Source organism: Sarcophilus harrisii, chromosome 1, assembly GCF_902635505.1.
Source record: "Sarcophilus harrisii chromosome 1, mSarHar1.11, whole genome shotgun sequence".
Lineage (NCBI taxonomy): Eukaryota > Metazoa > Chordata > Mammalia > Dasyuromorphia > Dasyuridae > Sarcophilus > Sarcophilus harrisii.
The window spans coordinates 651,967,695-651,989,357 of NC_045426.1; the positions used below are offsets into that span (position 1 = coordinate 651,967,695).

Here is a 21,663-nt window from a genome sequence, read left to right on the forward strand (position 1 = left end):
CTCAGTGTTTGTCTTTCTGTTTCGAGTGTCTCTTGCAAAGAACCTACCATTAAGATTTTGGTTTCTAATCCATTCTGCCATGTGCTTCCATTTTATGGATGAGGTCATCCTATGAAATTATTTTGTTTCTAACTACTGCCCTCCCTTTTATCATCTCCCTCCTTTTTCTTATCCTCTTCCTCTCCCATTTCCCTATTGGGTAAGTTGTATTTCTATCCACAACTGGAATATGTGTGTATGTGTGTATTCCTCTTGTCTTTGAACCAATTCTGATGAAAGTGAGATTGAAGCATTGTCCAAACACATTCATTTTCCCCTCTATTGTAAAAGTTCTTCCTTGTACATTTCTTTTATGTGAGAAGAATTTTCCCATTCTATCTCTCCCTTCTTCCTTCTCCCAGTGCATCCCTCTTTCTCAACTTTTCATTTTTGAGAGAGATCATACCAAATAATCCCCTTACATTCATGCCTCTGTCTATGTAAGCTCCTTTTAACTGCTCTAATAATGACACAATTCTTAGGAATTATAAATATCATCTTCCACATAGGAATATTAAACAGCTTAACTGTTTAAAAGTTTAACTTTATTAAACTTTATTAAAACTTCATCAATAAACTAGGGAAAATTTTATATTCAAGGATTCTGATAAAGGCCTCATTTCTAAAATATATAGAGAATTGACTCAAATTTATAAGAATTCAAGCCATTTTCCAATTAATAAATGGTCAAATGATATGAACAGGCAATTTTCAGATGAAGAAATTGGCTCTATATTGCTATTAGAGAAATGCAAATTAAGACAACTCTGAGATACCACTACACACCTCTCAGATTGGCTAAGATGATAGGAAAAGATAATGACGAATGTTGGAGGAGATATGGGAAAACGGGACACTGATATATTGTTGGTGGAGTTGTGAACTGATCCAATTTGGAGAGAGCAATTTGGAACTATGCTCAAAAAGTTATCAAACCGCACATACTCTTTGATCCAGCAGTATTTCTACTGGGATTATATCACAAAGAGATCTTAAAGAAGAAAAAGGGACCCACATGTACAAAAATGTTTGTGGCAGCCCTGTTTGTAGTGGCCAGAAACTGGAAACTGAGTGGATGCCCATCAATTGGAGAATGGCTGAATAAATTGTGGTATATGAATATCGTGGAATATTATTGTTCTGTAAGAAACGACCAGCAGGATGATTTCAGAGAGGCCTGGAGAGACTTACATAAAGTGATCTGAGTGAAATGAGCAGAATCAGCAATAACAAGACTATACAATGATCAATTCTGATGGACGAGGCCTTCTTCAACAATGAGATGACCGAGGCCAGTTCCAATGATCTTGTGATTAAGAGAGCCATCTATATCCAGAGAGAGAACTGGAGGAGCCGAATGTAGATCACAACATAACATTCTTTTTTTGTTGGGTTTTTTTTTTTTTTTTGCTTATATTTTGTTTTCTTTCTCTTTTTTCCCTTTTGATCTGATTTTTCTTGTGTAGTATGATAATTGTGGAATATAGAAGAACTGCACATGTTTGACATGTATTAGATTACTTGCCATCTAGGAGAGGAGGTATGGGTCAGGAAGGGAAAAAATTTGGAACACAAGGTTTTACAAGAGTGAATGCTGACAATTATCTATGCATATGTTTTGAAAATAAAATGCTTTAATAATAAAAATAACTGCAAAAAAAGTTAACTTCATTAACATTTTCTTATGATTGCTCTTTCATGTTTACTTTTTTATTGTTTTTCTTGAATCTTCTGTTTGAATGTCAAATTCCCTTTTCAGCTCTGGTCTTTTCAAATTCTTGAAAATCCTCAATTTCATTAACAAAATTTTTTTCCTGTGAAGAATTACTAAATCTTCTGAGCAGGTGATACTTGGTTGTAATCCTAGCTCCTTTGTAGTCTTTTAACATGGGAACTGTTAATCTGGTGTGATCCTGACTATGGTTCCACAATATTTGAATTGTTTCTTTCTGACTGCTTGAAATGCTTTTTCTTTGACTGGGAGTATTTGACCCACCTATAATATTCCTGGGAGTTTTCATTTTGGAATCTCTTTCAAGAAGTAATTGGTAGATTCTTTTCATTTCTGTTTTACTCTCTGGATCTAAGATATTGGGGGAATTTTCCTTGATAATTTCTTGAAATATGATGTCCAGGATCTAGGGTTTTTTTTTTAAAATCATGACTTTCAAGTAATTTAATAATTTTTCTTCTCCCCACCACAGGTACTTAGGATTAAGTGACTTGTCCAAGATTGCACATCTAGGAAGTGTTAAGTGAGTGAGATTGGATTTGAATGCAGGTCCTTCTGACTCCCAGGCCCAGTACTCCATCCACCATACCATCTAATTGCCCCAAGTCAAATAATTTTAAAATGATCTCTTCTCAATTTATTTTTCCAGGTCAGTTCTTTTTCCAGGAAGTATCCCAGATTTTCTTGTAATTTTTTTCATTCTTATGGACAAGGTTGATCTTTAATAAGAATGTATGCAAATCCATATTTAAAATAATATTTTTGACAATTTCAATATGTGGAGAATGAGAAAGCAGATTTATCAGGCTAGATTTACTTCTAATGGGGCTATCAAAGATCTAGAAGGGGAATCGTGAAGCTTTTCAGCTTTGCCATTTTCTCATTCTTTATTCAGACTTGTATCAGTTATATTGCCAAATCTGTGTTTCTTTGCAAGATTTCTTTTAAGCCAACTTGTCCATTTTGAATTAGTTCAACAGATTTTGTACACCTCACTTTGGAAACCACTACATATAACATGTCATCTCTCAAGTTTCCCCATTCTAAAAAGCAAATAATCCCCTTTTTACTGACTCAGAACGTTGTCTAAAGCTATTGTCTTACACCTCCTTTTCTGTCTCTCACTAACTATATTTCTTTAAAGTAATCTGCACTGGCTGCCTCCATTGCCTCTCTACTTATTCCTCAACAGTACCATTGATTCCATCACTTTATTGAAATTACTTTATAAAAGACCAATGACCTCTTGTGTATCTAAGTGGTGGAATGGAGAGTAGTGCCCTCAACAGAAATAAGAAATTTGGAGGAAGGACAGATCTTTTTTGGGGGGAAAGGGGGGAATCGAGTTTGATTGGACAATTGAGTTTAACATATCCCAAGGATATCCAGATAAAGGATTATAGTGTAACCCAGACAAACTCTAAAGATGCTTATCTCAACTATCTCAATCAATCAGATCCACAGAGCATCTACCTAAAATATTTCTAGGGATAACTCTGAAGGGTCAGTGGTTATTCTCTGATGGCATTGCCTTGAGCCCTATCGGTGTTTCCCTGAAAATTATTAATTGAAAACCAGTCCATCAGCTAAGCTCAAGTAGCTTTTAGAAAGGATTAAGGTGATACAAAGCTTCCCCCCTAAAAGTCTGTGACATTCTCTGGTCCTGTACGTAGAGGGTCCAGGGGAAAGTCGTCTCAAGCTCAGAGAGCACATATAGCACCAAGGACCAAATCACAGATTTGGGATGCAGGAAATACTTTTCTTCCATTCATAGGGAAATTCTCCCCCAGACACAGTCTTTGTATTGGATTCTTTGTAGAACTTTGAGTCCCAGTCTGTCTTTGGCTCCCAGTGATGGACAAAAACTCCAGCTGATCCAGAAGCAACATTTATGACAATAATGAGAAAACTGAATGTCCAATGTCATCTGAACCTTTGAAGTTAGAAAATCCTTCTCTGGTCATAGATGAGAAGAGGGGTAGAGGAGATGGGAGAGGACCGGATTGAGACTAAATCTGTCCTTTTCCTCCAGGATGCTCATTCTCAGTGGGAAAAGCTAGAACTCCACATATACTAATTTTTCTGAAATTTTTCCATTCTAATTTGATGCTTTTATATAAGACCCTGAGGGTATAATTAACCCATTTTCTCATCCATCCTCACCACCATTAGTACCACCCCAGCCAATTGGAATAGATTTTTTTATCTGTCATTATTTCATTTCACTAACAAGTTTTCAAAAAAAAAAAAAATCCCACTTAGTCAAAGGTCTTTGGATTGATTTGACAACAGAGACATATTCTCACTCAGGTAAGGTATAAAATGGAGTGGATTGGTTTCAGCCCCATCCTCATGATAGGGACCATGGATTTAGAGTTGTAATAACAACAAACAAAAGTGCCATAAGCTTTGCAAAGCACTCTACAATGATCCTCTCACCAATCTAGAGAGATAGGTGCCATCATTCTCCCGATTTTACAGGTGAGGAAACTGAGGTAGACGGTGGTTAAATGATTTTCCCAGGGTCATGCGTCTACTAAGTGTCTAAATCAAGATTCAACTCAGGTTTTCTTGATTCCAGACCCACAGCTCTATCCCCAATGCCACTTAGCTCCTCGATTAGCAAAGGCTCTAGGCTCACTCTTTTAACTTCCCCCTTGGACTAAGAGTGGAAAAAGGCCTATCTATCATTTATTCATTCATTTATTCATTTGCTCATTTATCTATCTATTTATTTATTCATTCATTTATTTGACAATCAAGATTAAGTGCCCAGGATCACATAGCTAGTAAAGGTGTAGGGTTAATATTTTTAGCATATGAGCACTGTGCCCTAACTGTTTCTAATCCCTTGGTAAGTTGACTTCTGGGTATGTATTATAGATGAGCCCTTTTCCATAAATATAGATGAGGACACTGACAGCCAGAGAGAATAAACAATGTGTCCAGAGTCACACAAGAAGTGATAGAAATGCAATTTGAACTCGGATCTTCCGACTCCTACATCCAACATTCTTTCCTATGTCCTGCAGTCGGTTGATAATAAACATAGTCTAATTTTAATTCACTCTTTTGGCCTTATTTTATGTGAATCTCCTTCAGACAGACTGGACCCTCCACAACTCCCCAATTTGAGAGGCTCCCACTCTTCTGTAGTCAGGCAGTCCATTTATTAGGACAGGAACTGACTTCCTCCTCATTTCCACCTGTTAAAATTCTCCTCTCCTCCTATGAGGATAGGCTCAGTTCAAGGGCCACCCTACCCCCTTTGGAGTCTTTCTTGATCCTCCTCCAGAAAGTGCCCTCCTGCAGCCCCCCATCCCATGTTCCCCAAAGGACACGGAGGGGATCATTCCTTTGTCCCATCACAGTATACTTCATGTTGTGCTTCTCATCGTAAATGTTGGGTTCTCTTTGTTCCGTCTAGAAGGTTGGAAGCAACTTGAGAGCAAGGAGGATGCAGGGTTTTCATGTTTGTAGCCTTGCATTTGATCTGATGTCTTACATGGCTCATTTGGGCATAAAATTAGTGTTTGGTTGAATAGGAAGGGAAGGGAAGGGGAAAGGAAAGGAAAAGGGGAAGGGGAAGGGGAAGGAAAAGGGAAAGAGGAAGGGAAAGAAGGGGAAAGGGAAGGTGTAGAAAAAAGACATGGAAAGAGAAAAGAAGAGAAGGGAAAGGAAGGGGGAAGGGAAGAAAGGGGAAGAAAAAGGGAAAGGAGGGCAAGGGAGAGGAGGGAGTATTATTAGTTCTCAAGACATGTCTTAAATCTAGAGACACATGCTGGTCCCCTTTATGAAGTCTTTCAAGCTAAATAAGACCAGAACCCCACTGGCAGAGACTTCCAAAGTTCTGGCTCCCTACCATGTCACAAGGTGATATCAGACAACACCTTTGATAAAATTCTTATTGTTGCCCCAAGACCAGAACCCCACACAAATCATGTGCAACCAGAGCAACAAGCAGGTCAGCATGCTCTGTGACTGCTCCATCTGGTTAGACATACCAGAAATTAGTCAATAAGAAATGGATGCAGAGCAGGATATTGGGGTGCAAACCACAGAAGGGACTTTACCCAATATGGGACCCGTTCACTCTCCTTATTTGCTGTTCCTTAGGTGAAGTCATGACACAGGCATCCTTATTATAATATTGATACCATTCCCACTCCCAGGGGGCTTTTCTATATGCATTCTGGGTATCCACATGTGCCATTCCACCAAGGCTTTAGGACCTCCCTCTCATAACTTCAAAATTTCCATGTCTTGTGATGTAATCAGTATCTTTTACTCTATAAAAAATCCTAGTCTTGCTTTGCTCAACTTCTCTCTTCCTTAAGAATTGCAGCCCGCAGAGGATGTAAATCTCAATAAGTACCTTTGCTTGGATGGAGACTGTCTGAGCCTGATTCTTTCAGAGGTGATACCACAACACACACCTGTACCCATCACCACTGGGCTTATTAATCCAAATTTGGATCAAGTAAAATAAAACAACATCAGAAAAAGATGTGACACAATATAGCATTTTCATTCTTTTTGTTGTTTGCATTTTGTTTTCCTTTTTGATCTGATTTTTCTTTTTTTGCTGAGGCAATTGGGGTTAAGTGATTTGCCCAGGGCCACACAACCAGGAAATGTTAAGTGTCTGAGACCAGATTTGAACTTAGGTCCTCCTGACTTCAAGGCTGGTACTCTACTCACTGCGCCACCTAACTGTCCCTTTGATCTTATTTTTCTTGTGCAACATGATAATTATAAATATGTATACATATATTGGACGACATATTTTTAACATGTTTAACATATTGTATTACTTGCCATCTAGGGGAGGGGGTGAAGAAAAAGGAGGGAAAAATTTGGAACACAAGGTTTTGCAAGGGTCAATGTTGAAAAATTATCCCTGAATATGTTTTGAAAATAAAAAATAATAATAAAAAAAGAAAAAGAAGTGACATTAGAATTAGAAGCCCTAAAGGATTTTCTAATCTTTCATAAGCCCTACCTAGCCCAGGATCAAGGATTTAGAACAAGATGACTCTCAGAGCCCATGCAAGGTCTTTTCTTGCTCTGGAATCCTACTTGTAGGGCCTACATAAACTGTGAGTTCAGGATGCCCCCCAATCTATTCAGTGGGCTTTGCCAACAACATGGACAAGGTAAGATATAGTAGGGAAATTTCTGAATTGGAAGTCTAGGAGACTTGGGGACTTCATTTATGACCTTTCCCCAGTCAGGGCCTTCATTTTCTCATCTGTAAAAAGAAGGGGATTAAACTACTAGATGACCTATAAAGACACTTTCAGCTCAGACATTCTAGGGTCTGTGTTCACAGAATTATAAAATTGAAGACAGGAAAAATCCTTAGATATCCTTCCTTTTTCTAGATAAAAAAAAATCAGATTTAGAGAGAGAGATGACTTGTCTCAGGTCCCATAAGCATCAAAGCTGTAATTCAAGCCCATGTCCTCTGATTCCAAATCTGTTTATTTATTTTTAGATATTTCTTAGTGCTGACATTTTATGTTCTAAGTTCACTCCCCCACAGACCTGACATCTAAGAGTCCCTTCAGTGCCACATTTTGAGGAGCTATGATCTTTATAGTGGCTTCGATGCTAACCAAAGGCTAATGAGCCACATTCATGATGACAAAGAACATGGTACCACATTACCTTGAGGAAGGATTTTGCTGCTTTCCGACACAACTCATAATACTCGATATAAGATATGGTTTCCCATTCATCCATTTTCCTTGTCCCCAGAGCAATGAAATGGGGATACTTAGTGGCCGTCTCAAGCACCAGCTGATGAATAGTTATGGCACTGTGAAGCCCTTCTTCTTCCTTCTCCTCCCTCAGGATAACTTCACCATCCAGCTGACAAGTGAAGAAACCGATGGTCTCTGTGAATGGAGTCAGCAGGTTGAGGCAAATCATGGCATAGCGATTTGGTGGCTGAATTTGGCCTGGGTTTGAACCACATTTCTGACACCTCCTAATGGTATGACCTCTCTGAGCCTTCAGTTCCCCATTTGTAAAAATGTAAAAAAAAAAAAAAATCAGAATAGTATTTATCTTCCAGGTAGTTCTAAGGCTCAAACAATATCTGTAAATACAATGTCTGCTTAAAGTACTTTATACATGCTAGTTATGAGATGTGGGATCTCACTTATCACCACCTGAAATTCTTATCCTTGGATTTGATCTGACCCAGACCTCAATCACAGCTTGGGTGGTCCCCTGTGGCCCCCAACATTAGCTAGAAGGAATAAAGTAAAATACTTTCCTTTTAATTTTCCAAACTAAAATACATCCCATTGGCCACCAGTACCCTACAAGTGTCATCTCCCTTTGCTAGAATGTAAATGGGAATTACCACTTGCCTTTCCATTTGCTTCCTCAGAGCTCCACAGATAACAAGTATTTAAAAAGGTTTTTTTTTTTGGCATTCATGGAAGAATATCCTTTATTCAAAAAGTCTACAGAATAAGGAAAAGGGAATAGCATTGCATATTCAGGAGAAGATATATTTAATGAGAAATCTATGTAGTGGAAAATATCTAAAAAGCATCAGTGGAAAGGAAAAACAGAATAAATATTCTTATGGGACTGTGCTATGAGCAGAAGGAAACAAATAAGGAAACCAATCACAGGCCTTATTGATGTAAGTGATAGGACACTACAAATATCTCTAGACAAGCTACTAACAGCTACAAGGACTAAGAATTACCCTTCCAGTAAATGTAAAAAGTAGAGAGAATCTCACAGTGATTTGAATGTCAAAGACAATTTTTGTTTTTCTGCCACAAACAAGTGATTAGAATTCATAATCTAAGTCTAGGTTTGGCTTCCTCCTAAAAGAGGAGCATGCAAACATGAAGAGTTCAGAGAAATGGGGAAAAACTTGTAGGAATTGATGCAGAGAGGAGCATGCAGAACCAGTTCACATGTGTTGCCTACAATAATTTAAATAACATTAAAAATCAGCTGAACTCAGATTAAAGGAAAATACTAATATTAATTGCACGATTATACAATGATCAGTTCTGATGGATGTGGCTCTTCTCAACAATGAGATGATTCAGATTAGTTCCAATGATCATGTGATGAAGAAATCCATCTATACCTAGAGAAAGGACTATGGGAACTGAGTGTGGATCACAACATAACATTTTCACTCTTTTTTTTTGTTTGCTTTCATTTAATTTTCTTTCTCATTTATTTTTCCTTTTTGATCTGATCTTTCTTATGCAGTAAGATAATTGGATAAGTATTTATGCATATATTGGATTTAACATATATTTTAACATGTTTAACATATATTGGATTGCTTGCCATCTAGGGGAGGGGATGGAGGGAAGGAAGGGAAAATTTGGAACACAAGGCTTTGCAAGGATCAATGTTGAAAAATTATCTATGCATATGTTTTAAAAATAAAAGCTTTAATTAACAAATTAAAAAACTAGCATTAATTGCAGAGGACAAATGACAAATACTGTTATGCCATAGTCTCCTTGAATTGTTCTATCTCAGTTATTCTGCCCCAATCCCCAGATTACAACACCACCTTTCCCTCCTAATCATAAGGATGTTTGATTAGAAGAAAGATCTTCTGTTTTAGACATCATGACCCAGACCCTCCCTACTTATCAAAATGTCCAGTGCCTCCTCCCATTCAGTCATTGTTCTTCTTGATCCCAATTTATCAGAATGTCTGGTACCTCCCTCTGTCATTGTTCTTGTTAATCATCATAACCCTCATCATCAATCATCAAAATCATCAAAAAAAAAAAAAAAAAAGAATCTCTAGAATCCCAATTAGATACTGAATACTTGGAGATGAGAGTCTCATCCAGTCAATTAATTAAGTTCTCCAATAAATAAATTATAACTCTCTAATCTCTATCCTGCCTCAGTTTCTCCAGCATTACAATACAACTCTTTCCTTTTTGTAGAAAAGTGGAGGACTATGGATGCAGAATGTTGCATACACGGTCAGCTGCAGTTGCTTTATCAATTAGTTTAGCTCAAAGTTTCTTAAACTATGGGTCACAACCCCAAACAGGGTCACTTAATTGAATGTGGGAATTGCAAAAAAAATTGACAACAGTAAAGTTTCTGAAGGCAATGACCGAAAATTAATTAAAAATCAAACAAATGAATCTGAGGTGTTTCTGGCAATGTTTGCCTATGTTGCATCATTTGACTTCACTGAAACCTTGTTTTGAAAACACACAACATGCACATGCACAATCACTGCCAGAAACACTTAGGCTCAGATTTGATGGAGTCACATAAAAATTTCTCGGCCAAAAAAGGGTCATGAGTGAAAAAAGTTTAAGAACTCTGGTTTAGCTTTTTTTTTTTTTTTTTTTTTTTTTTGGCAATAAGAGGTTACATAAGGTTATTAGGAAATATTTGTGATGTCAAACAACAACAACAACAACCAACTCCAGTAAAACTTTTAAAATCTAAATGTCATAGGGTCAATGGGGCTAAACATGCACACTGGCCCCCTTCCAAAGTAGTAGTTAGGGAGAGGATAACAGTTTATTTCTTTCTTCTCCCATAGGAATATTCATTAATGGCAATCCCTCCCACAATTTAAACAAGATTTCCTCCCTCTTTTAATTCCTTCCTTTCCTCCTTGATCATTTTCCTGTAAGCTCTTTTCTTACCCAAAGACTACATTTTCCCTTCACTGTTAATTTCTGACTTTATTAAAGTACCACTATATTTCACCCACATTCATGTTCCTTTACCCTTTTATTCATCCTCCTATTCTGTAATTTAGTCCCACAAAAAAATCTGTCCATCCTTAGGCAAGGGATGGTGAAGTTTAGTTCATCACTTTCTCCTTCTCATCCCTTTGATTTGATCGCTACTTTCACTCCTGTCTCCTCATTTAGAAGGAAATCTTTCTGATGTTATTTTGTTGTTCTTGGTTGCTATATTTGTTTGCTCTTTTTTTTATTTCTATCGTCTGGAGTATTTAAAAAGCAAATAATTTTTTCAGTATAATTTTCTTTGTAGGCATGGTTAGAACACCTCTTTTTTTCCTTTCTTTTTAACTGACCATATTTTTTTCATTTATAATCACACTCATATTTATAGGATCTGTCACACTGAACTGCATCTTGAGATTTGGAACCCATTATTCTATTTCCTCCTGTGTTTTCTGGTGGGTACATAATATTTTTGTTTTATTCAAATTTCCATTCATTCATATTTGAAGATTTTTCTCCTTGTCACTAATAGAATTTATTGTTTCTCAATGGAGCCACTATATGTCTTAGAGTTTGTAAACATGTTTTTTTTGTTTTTTGTTTTTTGTTTCCTAGAGATTATCTTCCAATTGTTTTCTATGTTCAAACATTCTAAGCAATTTTGGGGGTATTTTTTCTTGCACTAGCGTATTCAAGTTTGCTTTTTTTTGTTTTGTTTTTTTTTTTACTTATTGTGTTCTAAGTGATTTATAATCCTTACATTTCTTGTGCTTGATATCAGTATGTTTTGCTCAATGAAGCAAAATGTTACCTTTTTTGTTCTTGTTACTGTTAATGTTACTATTTTTTGCTTTTTTTCTTCCAGATTGTCATTCCCCTCCATGCATTTACATTCTCAATCATCTATGCTTCTCTATTGTTTCTTTGTTGAGACTTGTAACCACAAATTCATGTTTTGTTTTGTTTTTGATTCTGCCAATCATTTCTCTTTAGAGATTAGGGATTGTTAACCTTCTCTGTTATTCATTGAGTGAGTTTTAAGTATACTAAACTATGGAGAAAACTGAAATTGCTTTACCTGTTACTCATAATTCATATTTTGAAAGATTTGAAAGGTAGTGAGGATCAGAAAAAATGCCTAGTTTTCCCACCTTAGTGGTCACAATGACCAATTCCCTTCCAGTTGAAGGAACATCTTGCTAGGAGGAGTCCTCCTCTGTAAAGTATTTGTGGAAATCACCTCTTCCTTGGCAAACAAACAGCTTCCAACTTGGGATCACTCAAGCTCAAACAGAAGCCAAAAAATCTGGAGTCATTCATCTCTGGAGATGCTGTTTAGCCACCTGTGCTAAGCAAAAGAGGCAGCCAAGAACTTGGATCTAGTCTCAGAAGCTCCTGGATAAACAAATGTTCTTGACACCATGTCCTTATAATGACCATGGCTGCTACAGGTGGGGAAGAGAGATAACCCCCCCCCAGACTCCCTTACAGAATGTCCAAGGGCAAGCTAGCATTGGCTAGACTCAAACAGAGACCATATCAAAAATGCCCTCCATCATCACTTCTTTCCTGGAGTAGGTTCAATAGCCTCCTGCTTGTCTTCCTGCTTCAGGTCACCTCTCCACCTGAGCTGCTAAAATAGTGTTCCTAAAGCACAGATAGATCTAATTATGTTATTCTCTTACTCAGTGAATTCCAGTGGTTCTTTATCACCTCTAGAAGAAAATAGAGACTCTTCCCCTTGGCATTTAAAGCTCTTTGCAACCTGGCTCCAAAATACCTATTTTTGTCTCATTTCATACACTAATCTACTTCAGGAACTCTGTAGTTGAGCCAAGGTAGCCACTTTATATATGATACTCCATCTCCATTCTCTGTACTTTTGCATAGACTGTCTCTCCCTCCCCTTAATAATGCTGTGCTCCTTCCTCACCTCCATCTCTTGAGAGTCCTTATTTTTCTTCAAAGCTCATTTCAAGTACTATGTTCTACATAAGGAGTTTCCTAATTTCTGTGACCACTGCCACCTCCAAACTACAAGTATTCCCCCAAAATGTTCATATATATACATACACACACACATAGAGGTATATCTTGTCTTACCGTATAAACAGCATTTATATATCACTTCAAAGTTTGCAAAGCACTTTATGGATCTCATTTGATCCTCAAACCAATTGTGAAGTAAGTTTTATTATAATCCTCATCTCCCTTCTTGAAGGTAGGGTATTTCATTTTTGTAAAGCCAAAATCCTTGACCATAGTGCTTTGCCACATAGAAGGCTTTTAATAAATGATTGCTGATTGATTCAGAATGGAAATGAGAGGGGGAATGAGCTGGATTCCTGTTTACCTATTTGGTAGAAAATAGCTCAAAATAAAATTAGGAGCTACATGGATACTTACTTGATCAGTGGGACCTCGAGTGATTTGAGCTTGGAGCACCATCTGGTGGCTGGTCTATAGATATTGTGCCTCAAGTAATTACAGATACGATAGGAGACACAGGAAATTCTGAGTGCTCTGTATACTTTGGCATATTATTATAGAAAGGAATTCAGAATGTTTTCTGCATAGAATGAGCTAACTCAGTTTCTCACATTGTCTTTCCAGACATTCTCAGAGGCATCAGTTAATTCTCATAAGCACAGTTTTTTTTATCAGTTAACTGTTGGTATCTCCCCAGAAAAGAACTTTTCACCTTCTCCCAGGTTACTTTGGGTGTGCTTTAAATTGTAGGCAGGTGGCTTAATATATAAGAGACTGGACAGATCAGGAGAATCAACAATATACCTAGACTTTAGTAAAGCATTTGATAATCTCTCGTGTTGTTTTTGTGGAAAGGATGGAAATGTATGAGGTAGATAAGAGTACAAAACCAAATAAAGCCAATTGAAAGACTAGACCCAGAGAATAATTAATGATAGGTGGATGATATAAGTGGAAGGAATGCTCCAGGACTCTGACCTCAGCCGTAACATTTTTCAGAAAAACATTGAAAGTCCTTGATCCTAAATTGTGTGACAGTCTCCAAAAAGATCCAATGAGGATCCTATCTAATTACATAAAATTTAATAGGGAATATAATCTTGGCACAAACTAAGTCTACTTTTTAAGGATCAACTTGGTTAGATAGAATGGCTCATTTCCAGGAGGCTGACATACTTGCTTAATTTTTCTTTCACTCTGGCAACCCAAGAAAGAAAGTAAAATACACAACAGCCTTCAACCCTGAGTGGTTTTCCTCTGCTTCTGAAGTGATAGGGTCAGGATGATGGAAAAGAGGACAAGAGAGTTTTAAGAATCAAAAAAAATCTAGATCCTTTGTAAACATTGACTTGGTTGTGGGTACTGAATGGTGAGATCCTTGTCTAATGGCCAGCAAGTTGACACACTGTGGGAGAAGAAGGAGTCATATAAATTTTGAGGTTCTTGCTATGAATAAAACCAGAAGAAAAAAGGAAATTGAGGTCATCACAATAAATATTTGCAAAAAGATCACTATAAAAATGCAGCTTATGCCCCCACATGAAGAAGTTGAAAAATTCTAATTAGCCTTGAAAAAAGGCTCCAAATTAAATTAACATATATTCTGATATTTAGTAAGTGAAGATGGTAACAAATATGTCACAAAGCATGGATTAGGAAGACGGCATGAGAGAGACCAGATGTAGAAATTACACCAAAAACTCATGCCTTTATTTCACAAATACTTTTTTTCAGGAACAAAACTGGCATGTACTAGACATGCAAGTAATAAATAACACCAGACACAAACAATGAGACTGAATATATTTATAAGGTGGGTTACTGAAATAGGCAGTCTTTCTGAATGACCCGACCAACTCCAGTCAGATCCTTGACGGAGGGAGAACAAAGATCAAAATTACTCATTAGCTAGCAGGAAAAAAAAGAAAGCAATGAAATAATTTAATCCTAAATTATTTGACTAAGTAATTTACAATAAAAAATTGGTTACTGAAGAACAGAAATGGCATCCCCACTGATGAGAATAATTTTATACAAAAGTTTAAATAAAATGTCCCATTTGCAAATGACAGTAGGCTGGCTTTGATACCACTATTCTCTCTTGGTTCTCTACCTATCAGTCAGTCTCCTTTACTGGATCTTTATTCAGGTCAAGCCCATTAACCACAGGTATTCCTAAGCCTCAATCCTCCTCCTTCTAAACAATTTCACTTGCTGAGCTCATCCACTCCTGTAGTTCAATTATCATCTCTATGCTGATGATTCTCAGATGAACATTTCCATCCTTCCCTAACATCTAGACTCCCACCTCCAAGTGACTGCCGATCCTACGGAATTCAGTGTCCCTTAAATGTCCAAAACTGAGTTCATTATTTTTCTCCCCAAATTATTTTCCTATTGCTGTGGAGGGTATTACCATCCTCCCGTCATTCAGGACTGAAACCTTGTTGTAATCCTTAACTTCTCCTGTCTCGCCCTCCATATTCAATCAGTTTGCCAAGTCCTGTCAATGTTACCTTCAAAGCATCTTTCACATGGGGCTCTCTTGCTTCTGACCTTGCCATCACCCATTATGGGCCCCCATCATCTCACCCAGCCCAACTATTACGATTGCCAAAAGGTTGTTCTCTGTACCTCAAGTCTCTACAATCCATCCTCCACTCATCTATCAAAGTGATCTTCCTAAGCCACATATGCCCATCTCAACCCCCCTTCTCCTACCTGGCTCCTTGTTAACTCCAGGAACAATCATAAAACTTTCTTTTGGGCCTTTAAAGCCTTTCATTGCTTCTTTGCTGCCTTCTTTGCTGCCTTAACTTATTCTCACCTTATTCCCCACTTCTAATCTGCAATCAAATAACCCCAGCCTCCTTGCTGATCACCACACACATCCCCTAACTCCAGGTACCTTTTCTGGATTTTCTCTATGCCTAGAATGCTCTTCTTCCTAAATTCTACCACTTGGCTTCCCTGGCTTCAAGTTGCAGCCAAAATCTCACCATTATTTTTAGCGGAAGGGAACAATTACTATGCATACCAGCGTAGATAGTATATAAATGAATAATGAGTTGGACACAGAATTGAAAAAGAAGAGGATAGTCAAACAGAAATAGAAACCTATCTTTTAATATAAATATTAAGGGTGCTATATATAGGCAAAATATGGAATACAAATCTCCAAAGAATTGAAAATTAGTATCAGAGGGCAATAAAGAGGAGGTTTAGGGTGGGTGTGATCATGAATCAAATTAGAACCAATGAACAAATTCAGAAAAGAACAAGAATAGACAATGGTGTCAAGGAAATATATGATTAGAAAAGATGGGTTGGCCATATAATGAAGACAAGGGACTACTGGAAGACAGCCCAAATACTTTGTTTTATCTTTGAGAAAGTAAGCAAGATCTTAGCTGTTGAAGTTATAGAATAAAAAAATTCATGCAGAATTGGTAGGCACATGTAAGCTGCTATCTGTATCATTGGAGAGAACATCCAAGTGAGTAAGATTACAGTTGCATCTGAATAAATGTTATACTTTGGTTCAAAAGATCAATTCCATCATCATGGAACACAAAGCAAATATGTCTGGTCAACAGTTCATATGAAAAGTTCTAGACTACGAGCTCAACATGAGTCATTATACAGATAGCTGTTCCCTCTGTTAGATCAGCAAATCTATAAGATCAACAAAATTCTAATTGTTTTTCTTTTCAGAGTAACTACACTCATCCCCGAGGTAACCATGGAAATATCTGACTCAGTCTCCCTTTCTGAGAGTTCATCTTCAGCTATGAAATGGCAACCAAAAAAATCTCATGTGATTTAAGATTGTATTAAGAACAAATTAATTAACGAATTAAAAACCATATTTTGCACACTAGTTATGGGCCAAACACTTTGCTAGATAACAAGGATCCAAGAGAGATAATCCTTGTCTTCAAGCAGCTTACATTTTCATAAGGAAAGACAATACATATATGGTACTGGTGACTAAAGAAGGGCTTTCCAATCTTGTGAGTTAAAAGCAAAGCCAAGATTGCAGAGAAAGACTGAGCTGTCTCAAAAATTTCCCTCTGAACAGTTCTAAATAAGGCCTTAAGGTGAATTCTAGAACTGCAAAATCCACTAATGTACAGAGTGAATTAATATTCTAGCCCAGGACAATTTAGGTTGGCAAGAAAGATCTGTTGCCCCAGAATCTGAAGGGAGCAAAGTTCAGCATCAAAAGGCCTTAAGAGCAACTGAATCAGCAGCGGTGGCTCCCATGGATGGGAAGGCGGTTGGACAATTGGCCAGCAGGAGAAGGCAGGGCTCCCTTTGCTGGTACTTGCTACAGAGTTCTGCTGTGTGGCCCATACGTGGATCTAGGTCCTAGTCTTGAGTCCTAGGACAAGGAGGAGCACAGCAGCTCTTATGGCCCTAGGGAAGCAGAATTTCTGGTCATGGTTCCAACAAGGAAAAGAGTGCTTGTGGTTGCGGGCCAGGAGAGTAGGAAACACAACTCTCCTTAGATCATATCACCTTGGAAGAAGCAAAAACATATAGAACCCCAGAACTAGCTGCCCCCAAAACTCGAAGCTTGGGACAATATCTACTTTACACTGGGAGCAGAAACAGCTTTAATACAGAATTAAAAGTCAAGAAATAGGCTAAAAATGAGCAAACTACAAAAAAAGAGATCCTAATCATAGAAAATTACCATGAAAAGAGCAGAACCAGGAAAACATTGTACACAGTAACAATAGTGTACAATGATAAATTGTAAAGAACTTAACTGTTCTCAACAATACCACAATCCAAGACAATTCTAAAAGATCTATGAAAAATGTTATCCACCACCAGAAAAAAAAAACCACTGATGAAGTCTGAATGCAGATCAAATCATGCTTTTTAAAAAGCTTTATTTTTCTTGAGTTGTTTTGTTTGGGGGGGAGAGGTCTTGGTTTTCTTTACAACATGACTGAACACATAATCAAATTGCTTGTCTTCTAAGTGAAGGGCAAAGGAAGAAAAAAAGAGAATTTGGAATTCAATTTTGTTTTAAAAAAAATGTAAAAATTATTAAAGACCAGAAGCAGACAAGAAAATCTGATTTTCAAATACAATACTCTGGAGAATCATAAAAAGGCAAACATGAAAGAGAAATCATAAGAAATTCAATAATATTAAACTGTTTTCATTTCAACATGGGAAAATGATAACATGTAATTTCTAACGATAAATTATTAGAGCACCTATACGGAGTATATATAGACAAAGGGCATTGGTAGGGGTTGACTATGGGATAATTTTTTTTTTTGGTAAAGCAATTGGGGTTAGTGACTTTTCCAGGATCACACAATTAGGAAGTATTAAGTGTCTGAGGCCAGATTTGAACTCAGGTCCCCCTGACTTCAGGGCTGGTGCTCTATCCACTGGACCACCTGGCTGCCCCGAGACAGTAATTTTTTTTTTAAAAAGGAGTGAGAAAGAAGAATGCACCTGGAGAAGAGAAAAGGAAGAGGAAGAATGGGGTAAATTATTTCACATAAAAGAGGTGCAAAAGAGCTTTTATGGTAGAAAGGAAGGTGAAGAGGAAGCACTTGAATTTTACTCTCATTGGAATTGGCTTAAAGAAGGAATAACATACATACTCAGTTAAGTATGGATTTCTATACTACAGAAAAGTAGGAGAAAAAGGGAATAGAAGAAAGGTAAGGGTGGATTGAGGGAGGTAGAAGCAAAACACTATTAAGGATGGATAGGGTAAAAGGAATGAGGAAAAAGGCAGACAGACACAAAGACAGAGACAAATAGGGACAGAGAGAGAAAGAGAGGGACAGAGTAGGACAGACAAGAGGAAAATAGAATGAAGGGAAATACACAATAAGCATAACAAAACAATTTTTGTAGCAAGTTTCTTGGGTAATGGTCTCATTTCTCAAATATATAAAGAATTGAATCAAATTTGTAAAAAAAAAAAAAAAAAATTAAAGCCATTCCCCTAATGACAAATGATCAAAGGATATGAACAAACAGTTTTCAGACGCCAAAATTATCTATAGTCATGTAAAAAAAAAGTTTTAAATCTCTATTGATTAGAGAATATCATTATTAGGTCTATTTCCCAAAAAGATTAAATAAAAAAAGGAAAGGGACCTATATGCACAAAAGTATTTATAGAAGTTCTTATTGTGGTGACAAAGAATTGAAAATTGAGAGGATGCTCATTAATCAGCAAATGGCTGAGCAAGTTGTGTTACGGGATTGTGATAGAATTTTATTGCACTATAAGAAATGATGAGCAGAATGCTCTCGGAAAAACCTGGAAAGCAGAACAAAGATTTTTTCAGCAAGGTAAGTGGAAAGGGAGCACAGTTGCCTCCTTGAATCCTAAGGTCCCAGCAAAGACAAAGGATAACTGTAACATACAGGAACTATACAGGCAAGTTACAGGAGAAAGGGTGATTAACTGCAGGTGGGATACAGAGGAAGAAAATCTCTTAGGTTTAGACTGGAGTTCTTTTCTGCATATTTTAGGGTGTAAATAACACTGGTGTCCATTTTAACTCTTATAAAAGAAACTGAGAGTCAATCTTTGGTAGAATTCCACATTCTGATGCTCCCAGTTTTCACTTGGTTAGGAGTCAGGGAACTGGATAAAGAGGATGTCTCTAAAATGTCATCAGAAGGAAGCATCTGATTTAAGGTTCAGATTAAGACTTTTAACATGTTGTTGAATGAACTGATGAATGAAGATCAGATTTTTTTTTTTTCCAGAATGAAAAGTCTTAATTTCCTCTTTTATTCCTTCAAAGTTTCCCAATTTTTTTTTTTTTATTCCAGAGGGGCTAGCACTCCTGATTCCATCCTCCAACCCTCACCCCTAAAATAACATTTAATGGATTCCCTCAACTTATTTCAAACTACAAGCTTCAGGGATAAATACGTTGGGGGGGGGGGGAGATAACTGATCCAATTGCATTACCCACCCAATCTGTAGTAACTGATAAGAGGCTTTTATAGAAATAAACTCACTTGGTTTATTCATGTCTAGTTGAGTTTCTCCTGCTTTAGTTTCCTTTGCTCAAACTTCTTAGATTTCACTTTGTAGCTGCATTGATGCTGTTCTCAGAACTGCAGGCACAGAGCAGAAGTAGGGTTAGAAGCAGCAGTGTCTATTCCCCTCCTGCTTTTGTCTACCTTGTCTTGTATCTTTGTGCCACCCCCCACTTACCCTCCCCCCAGCTCAGCCCCAGAGAGGCTGCCCAAAAAGCAAATTTAGAGGTCCCCTTGAGCAGCCCAATGGGCACCTTGGTGATGGGTTTGCTCTTGATAAATTTGGCAATTTAAATATTTCCTCATCTCCTGTGTATTAATTTCTATGGTCCTATAAATGTAATTTATGGTTGCTACATTTCCTTTTTTCTTTCAAATTTTTTGTCAATGAACAAGTATTTCTTTTCTGTCCCTCTTACTTCTCCCCTCCCCCATTGCCCACCACAACCTAATCCTCCTCATCCAGGGAAAAGAGTGATAAATATGAGCCACGGGGACTTGAGCTGGAATACTGTTCTGACTTATTGACTGCCGCCTTGGTTGGATAAGTCTCTTTTTGAATCTTAATTATCTCTCTCTTCTGCAAAATGCACAAGTGATTCTTTATGGTACCTTCCAATTCTAGATTCTAAGAGGCTGTAAACACATGGGGGAGAAATGGTCCCTTCCAGCTGCCAGAGTTCTGGGGTCCCAGGATTCTCCCCCTAAGCGCAGATGCACTGACTTGTTGGAGACTTTGCCACGTACGAGGAGCAAGCCTGGCAGCAGATCTCCTGGTCTACAGACTGGGATTCCTCTGCCCTTTGGATATCACCTTAAGCAAATTAAAGCACCACAGGATGTAAGAGTTAGAGGCCATAGCTAGGCTTGGATTCAGAAAGATGAAGAATCCAACTTCTGAAACTTACTTTGTAACCATGAGTGAGTCATGGGAAGGAGGGAGCAAAGGAAGGAAGGAAGGGAGGGAAGGAGGCAGGAAGAGAAGAAGGGAGGAAGGGAGGGAGAAAAGGAGAGAGGGAGGAAGGGAGGAAGGGACGAAAGGAGGAAGGGAAGAAGGGGAAAAGGGAGGGAGGGAGGATAGGAGGAGGGAGGAAAGAAGGGATGAGGGAGGGAAGGAGGGAGGGAGGAAGAGAGGGAGAGAGGGAAGAAGGGAGGGAAGGAGGAGCTCCCCATCCACAACTGCGTTGGAATTATTTAGAGTTGGAGAGAGCTGCCCAGGGTCCTGAGGTTAGGTTATCTGTTCAGGGTCACACAGTGGTTCTATGTGGGAGGTGGGACTCAAAAGTCCAGGGCTTCCTGACCCAGCTCTCCCTCTGCTACACCAGGCTGCCTTACTGACTGTGGGGCAGGACCAGACACTCCTTCAGGCCCTACAGTGCTTCGTGACCCTATAAATGAGCAGTGTGGGGTCGAGTATGGGGTCCAGTGAAGGGGACCGGGTGCTTTATTGTTGTTTGTTGCCGCTCTTGGTGCCTGGCGAGAAGGGAATAAACTTCTCGGGGTGGGTGTGGACCCCACTGTGGGCCCAGCTCCCCTTTCCTGGGGCCCAGAGCCGCCGTACCTGTCTCTCCATCGGCTGCACCCTCGGGTCCCTCAGTGGCTAACAAACATGACTGGGACACGGAGAACTTCCAGACGGTTCCTGCTTCCACCTGCTTTGCTCCCTTCACAGGAACCCTGGGAGAGGGTACCATTCTCCCCCTTTCCGAGGCCTGCTCACTGCTGGCTGGCAGATGGCATGCCGGGAACAGAAAGGCTGCTCCCTCCCTGAGCTTCAAAGGGGAACTGACTCTCAGAACTTTCCTGGCCAGACAGCACTTGTGACATCACTGTGTCCATTCTCTCCCCAGCCCATCCCCTGGTGAGCCACTTTCAGTCCCAGGGGCACGGGGGTCCACACCAGCTCCTTGATCTCGCCAAAAGACCCTCCGCCTCCCACAAGGTAAACTATTCCCGAAGAATCCTAAACTTCCCTCAGGTCCCATGTATTTAATGAAGGAGACAACCACATGGTAAATAGAAAGAAGCCCGACTTGGAGCCAGAAGACTTGCATTTGAACTGTGACTCCCTGTGTGTTCTTTGGTAATTCACTTTCTTGCTCTGAACCTCAGTCTTCTCATCCATAAAATGGGAGACCTCTA

The 21,663-nt window shown here is 38.5% G+C and overlaps 1 protein-coding gene across 5 annotated transcripts in view; it reads right to left on the reverse strand.

The window, feature by feature from the left end:
- The window catches only part of LOC100928262 (long-chain-fatty-acid--CoA ligase ACSBG2-like), a 70,431-nt gene extending 49,117 nt beyond the window's left edge, over positions 1-21,314 (reverse strand). For 3 of the 5 annotated variants that reach the window (XM_031947760.1, XM_031947759.1, XM_031947757.1), the window contains exons 1-3: positions 21,083-21,314; positions 19,501-19,599; positions 7,442-7,786 (exon numbers count right to left, since the gene is read on the reverse strand). In XM_031947760.1, coding sequence (XP_031803620.1) covers positions 7,442-7,705 — 264 coding nt within the window. In that variant the 5' untranslated portion in view covers positions 7,706-7,786; positions 19,501-19,599; positions 21,083-21,314. Of the gene's footprint in view, positions 1-7,441; positions 7,787-19,500; positions 19,600-20,133; positions 20,336-21,082 lie in introns of all 5 variants that reach the window. The other 2 variants (XM_031947758.1, XM_003760626.4) reach the window with 2 other exon arrangements.
- Between the last annotated feature and the right edge of the window lie 349 nt (positions 21,315-21,663).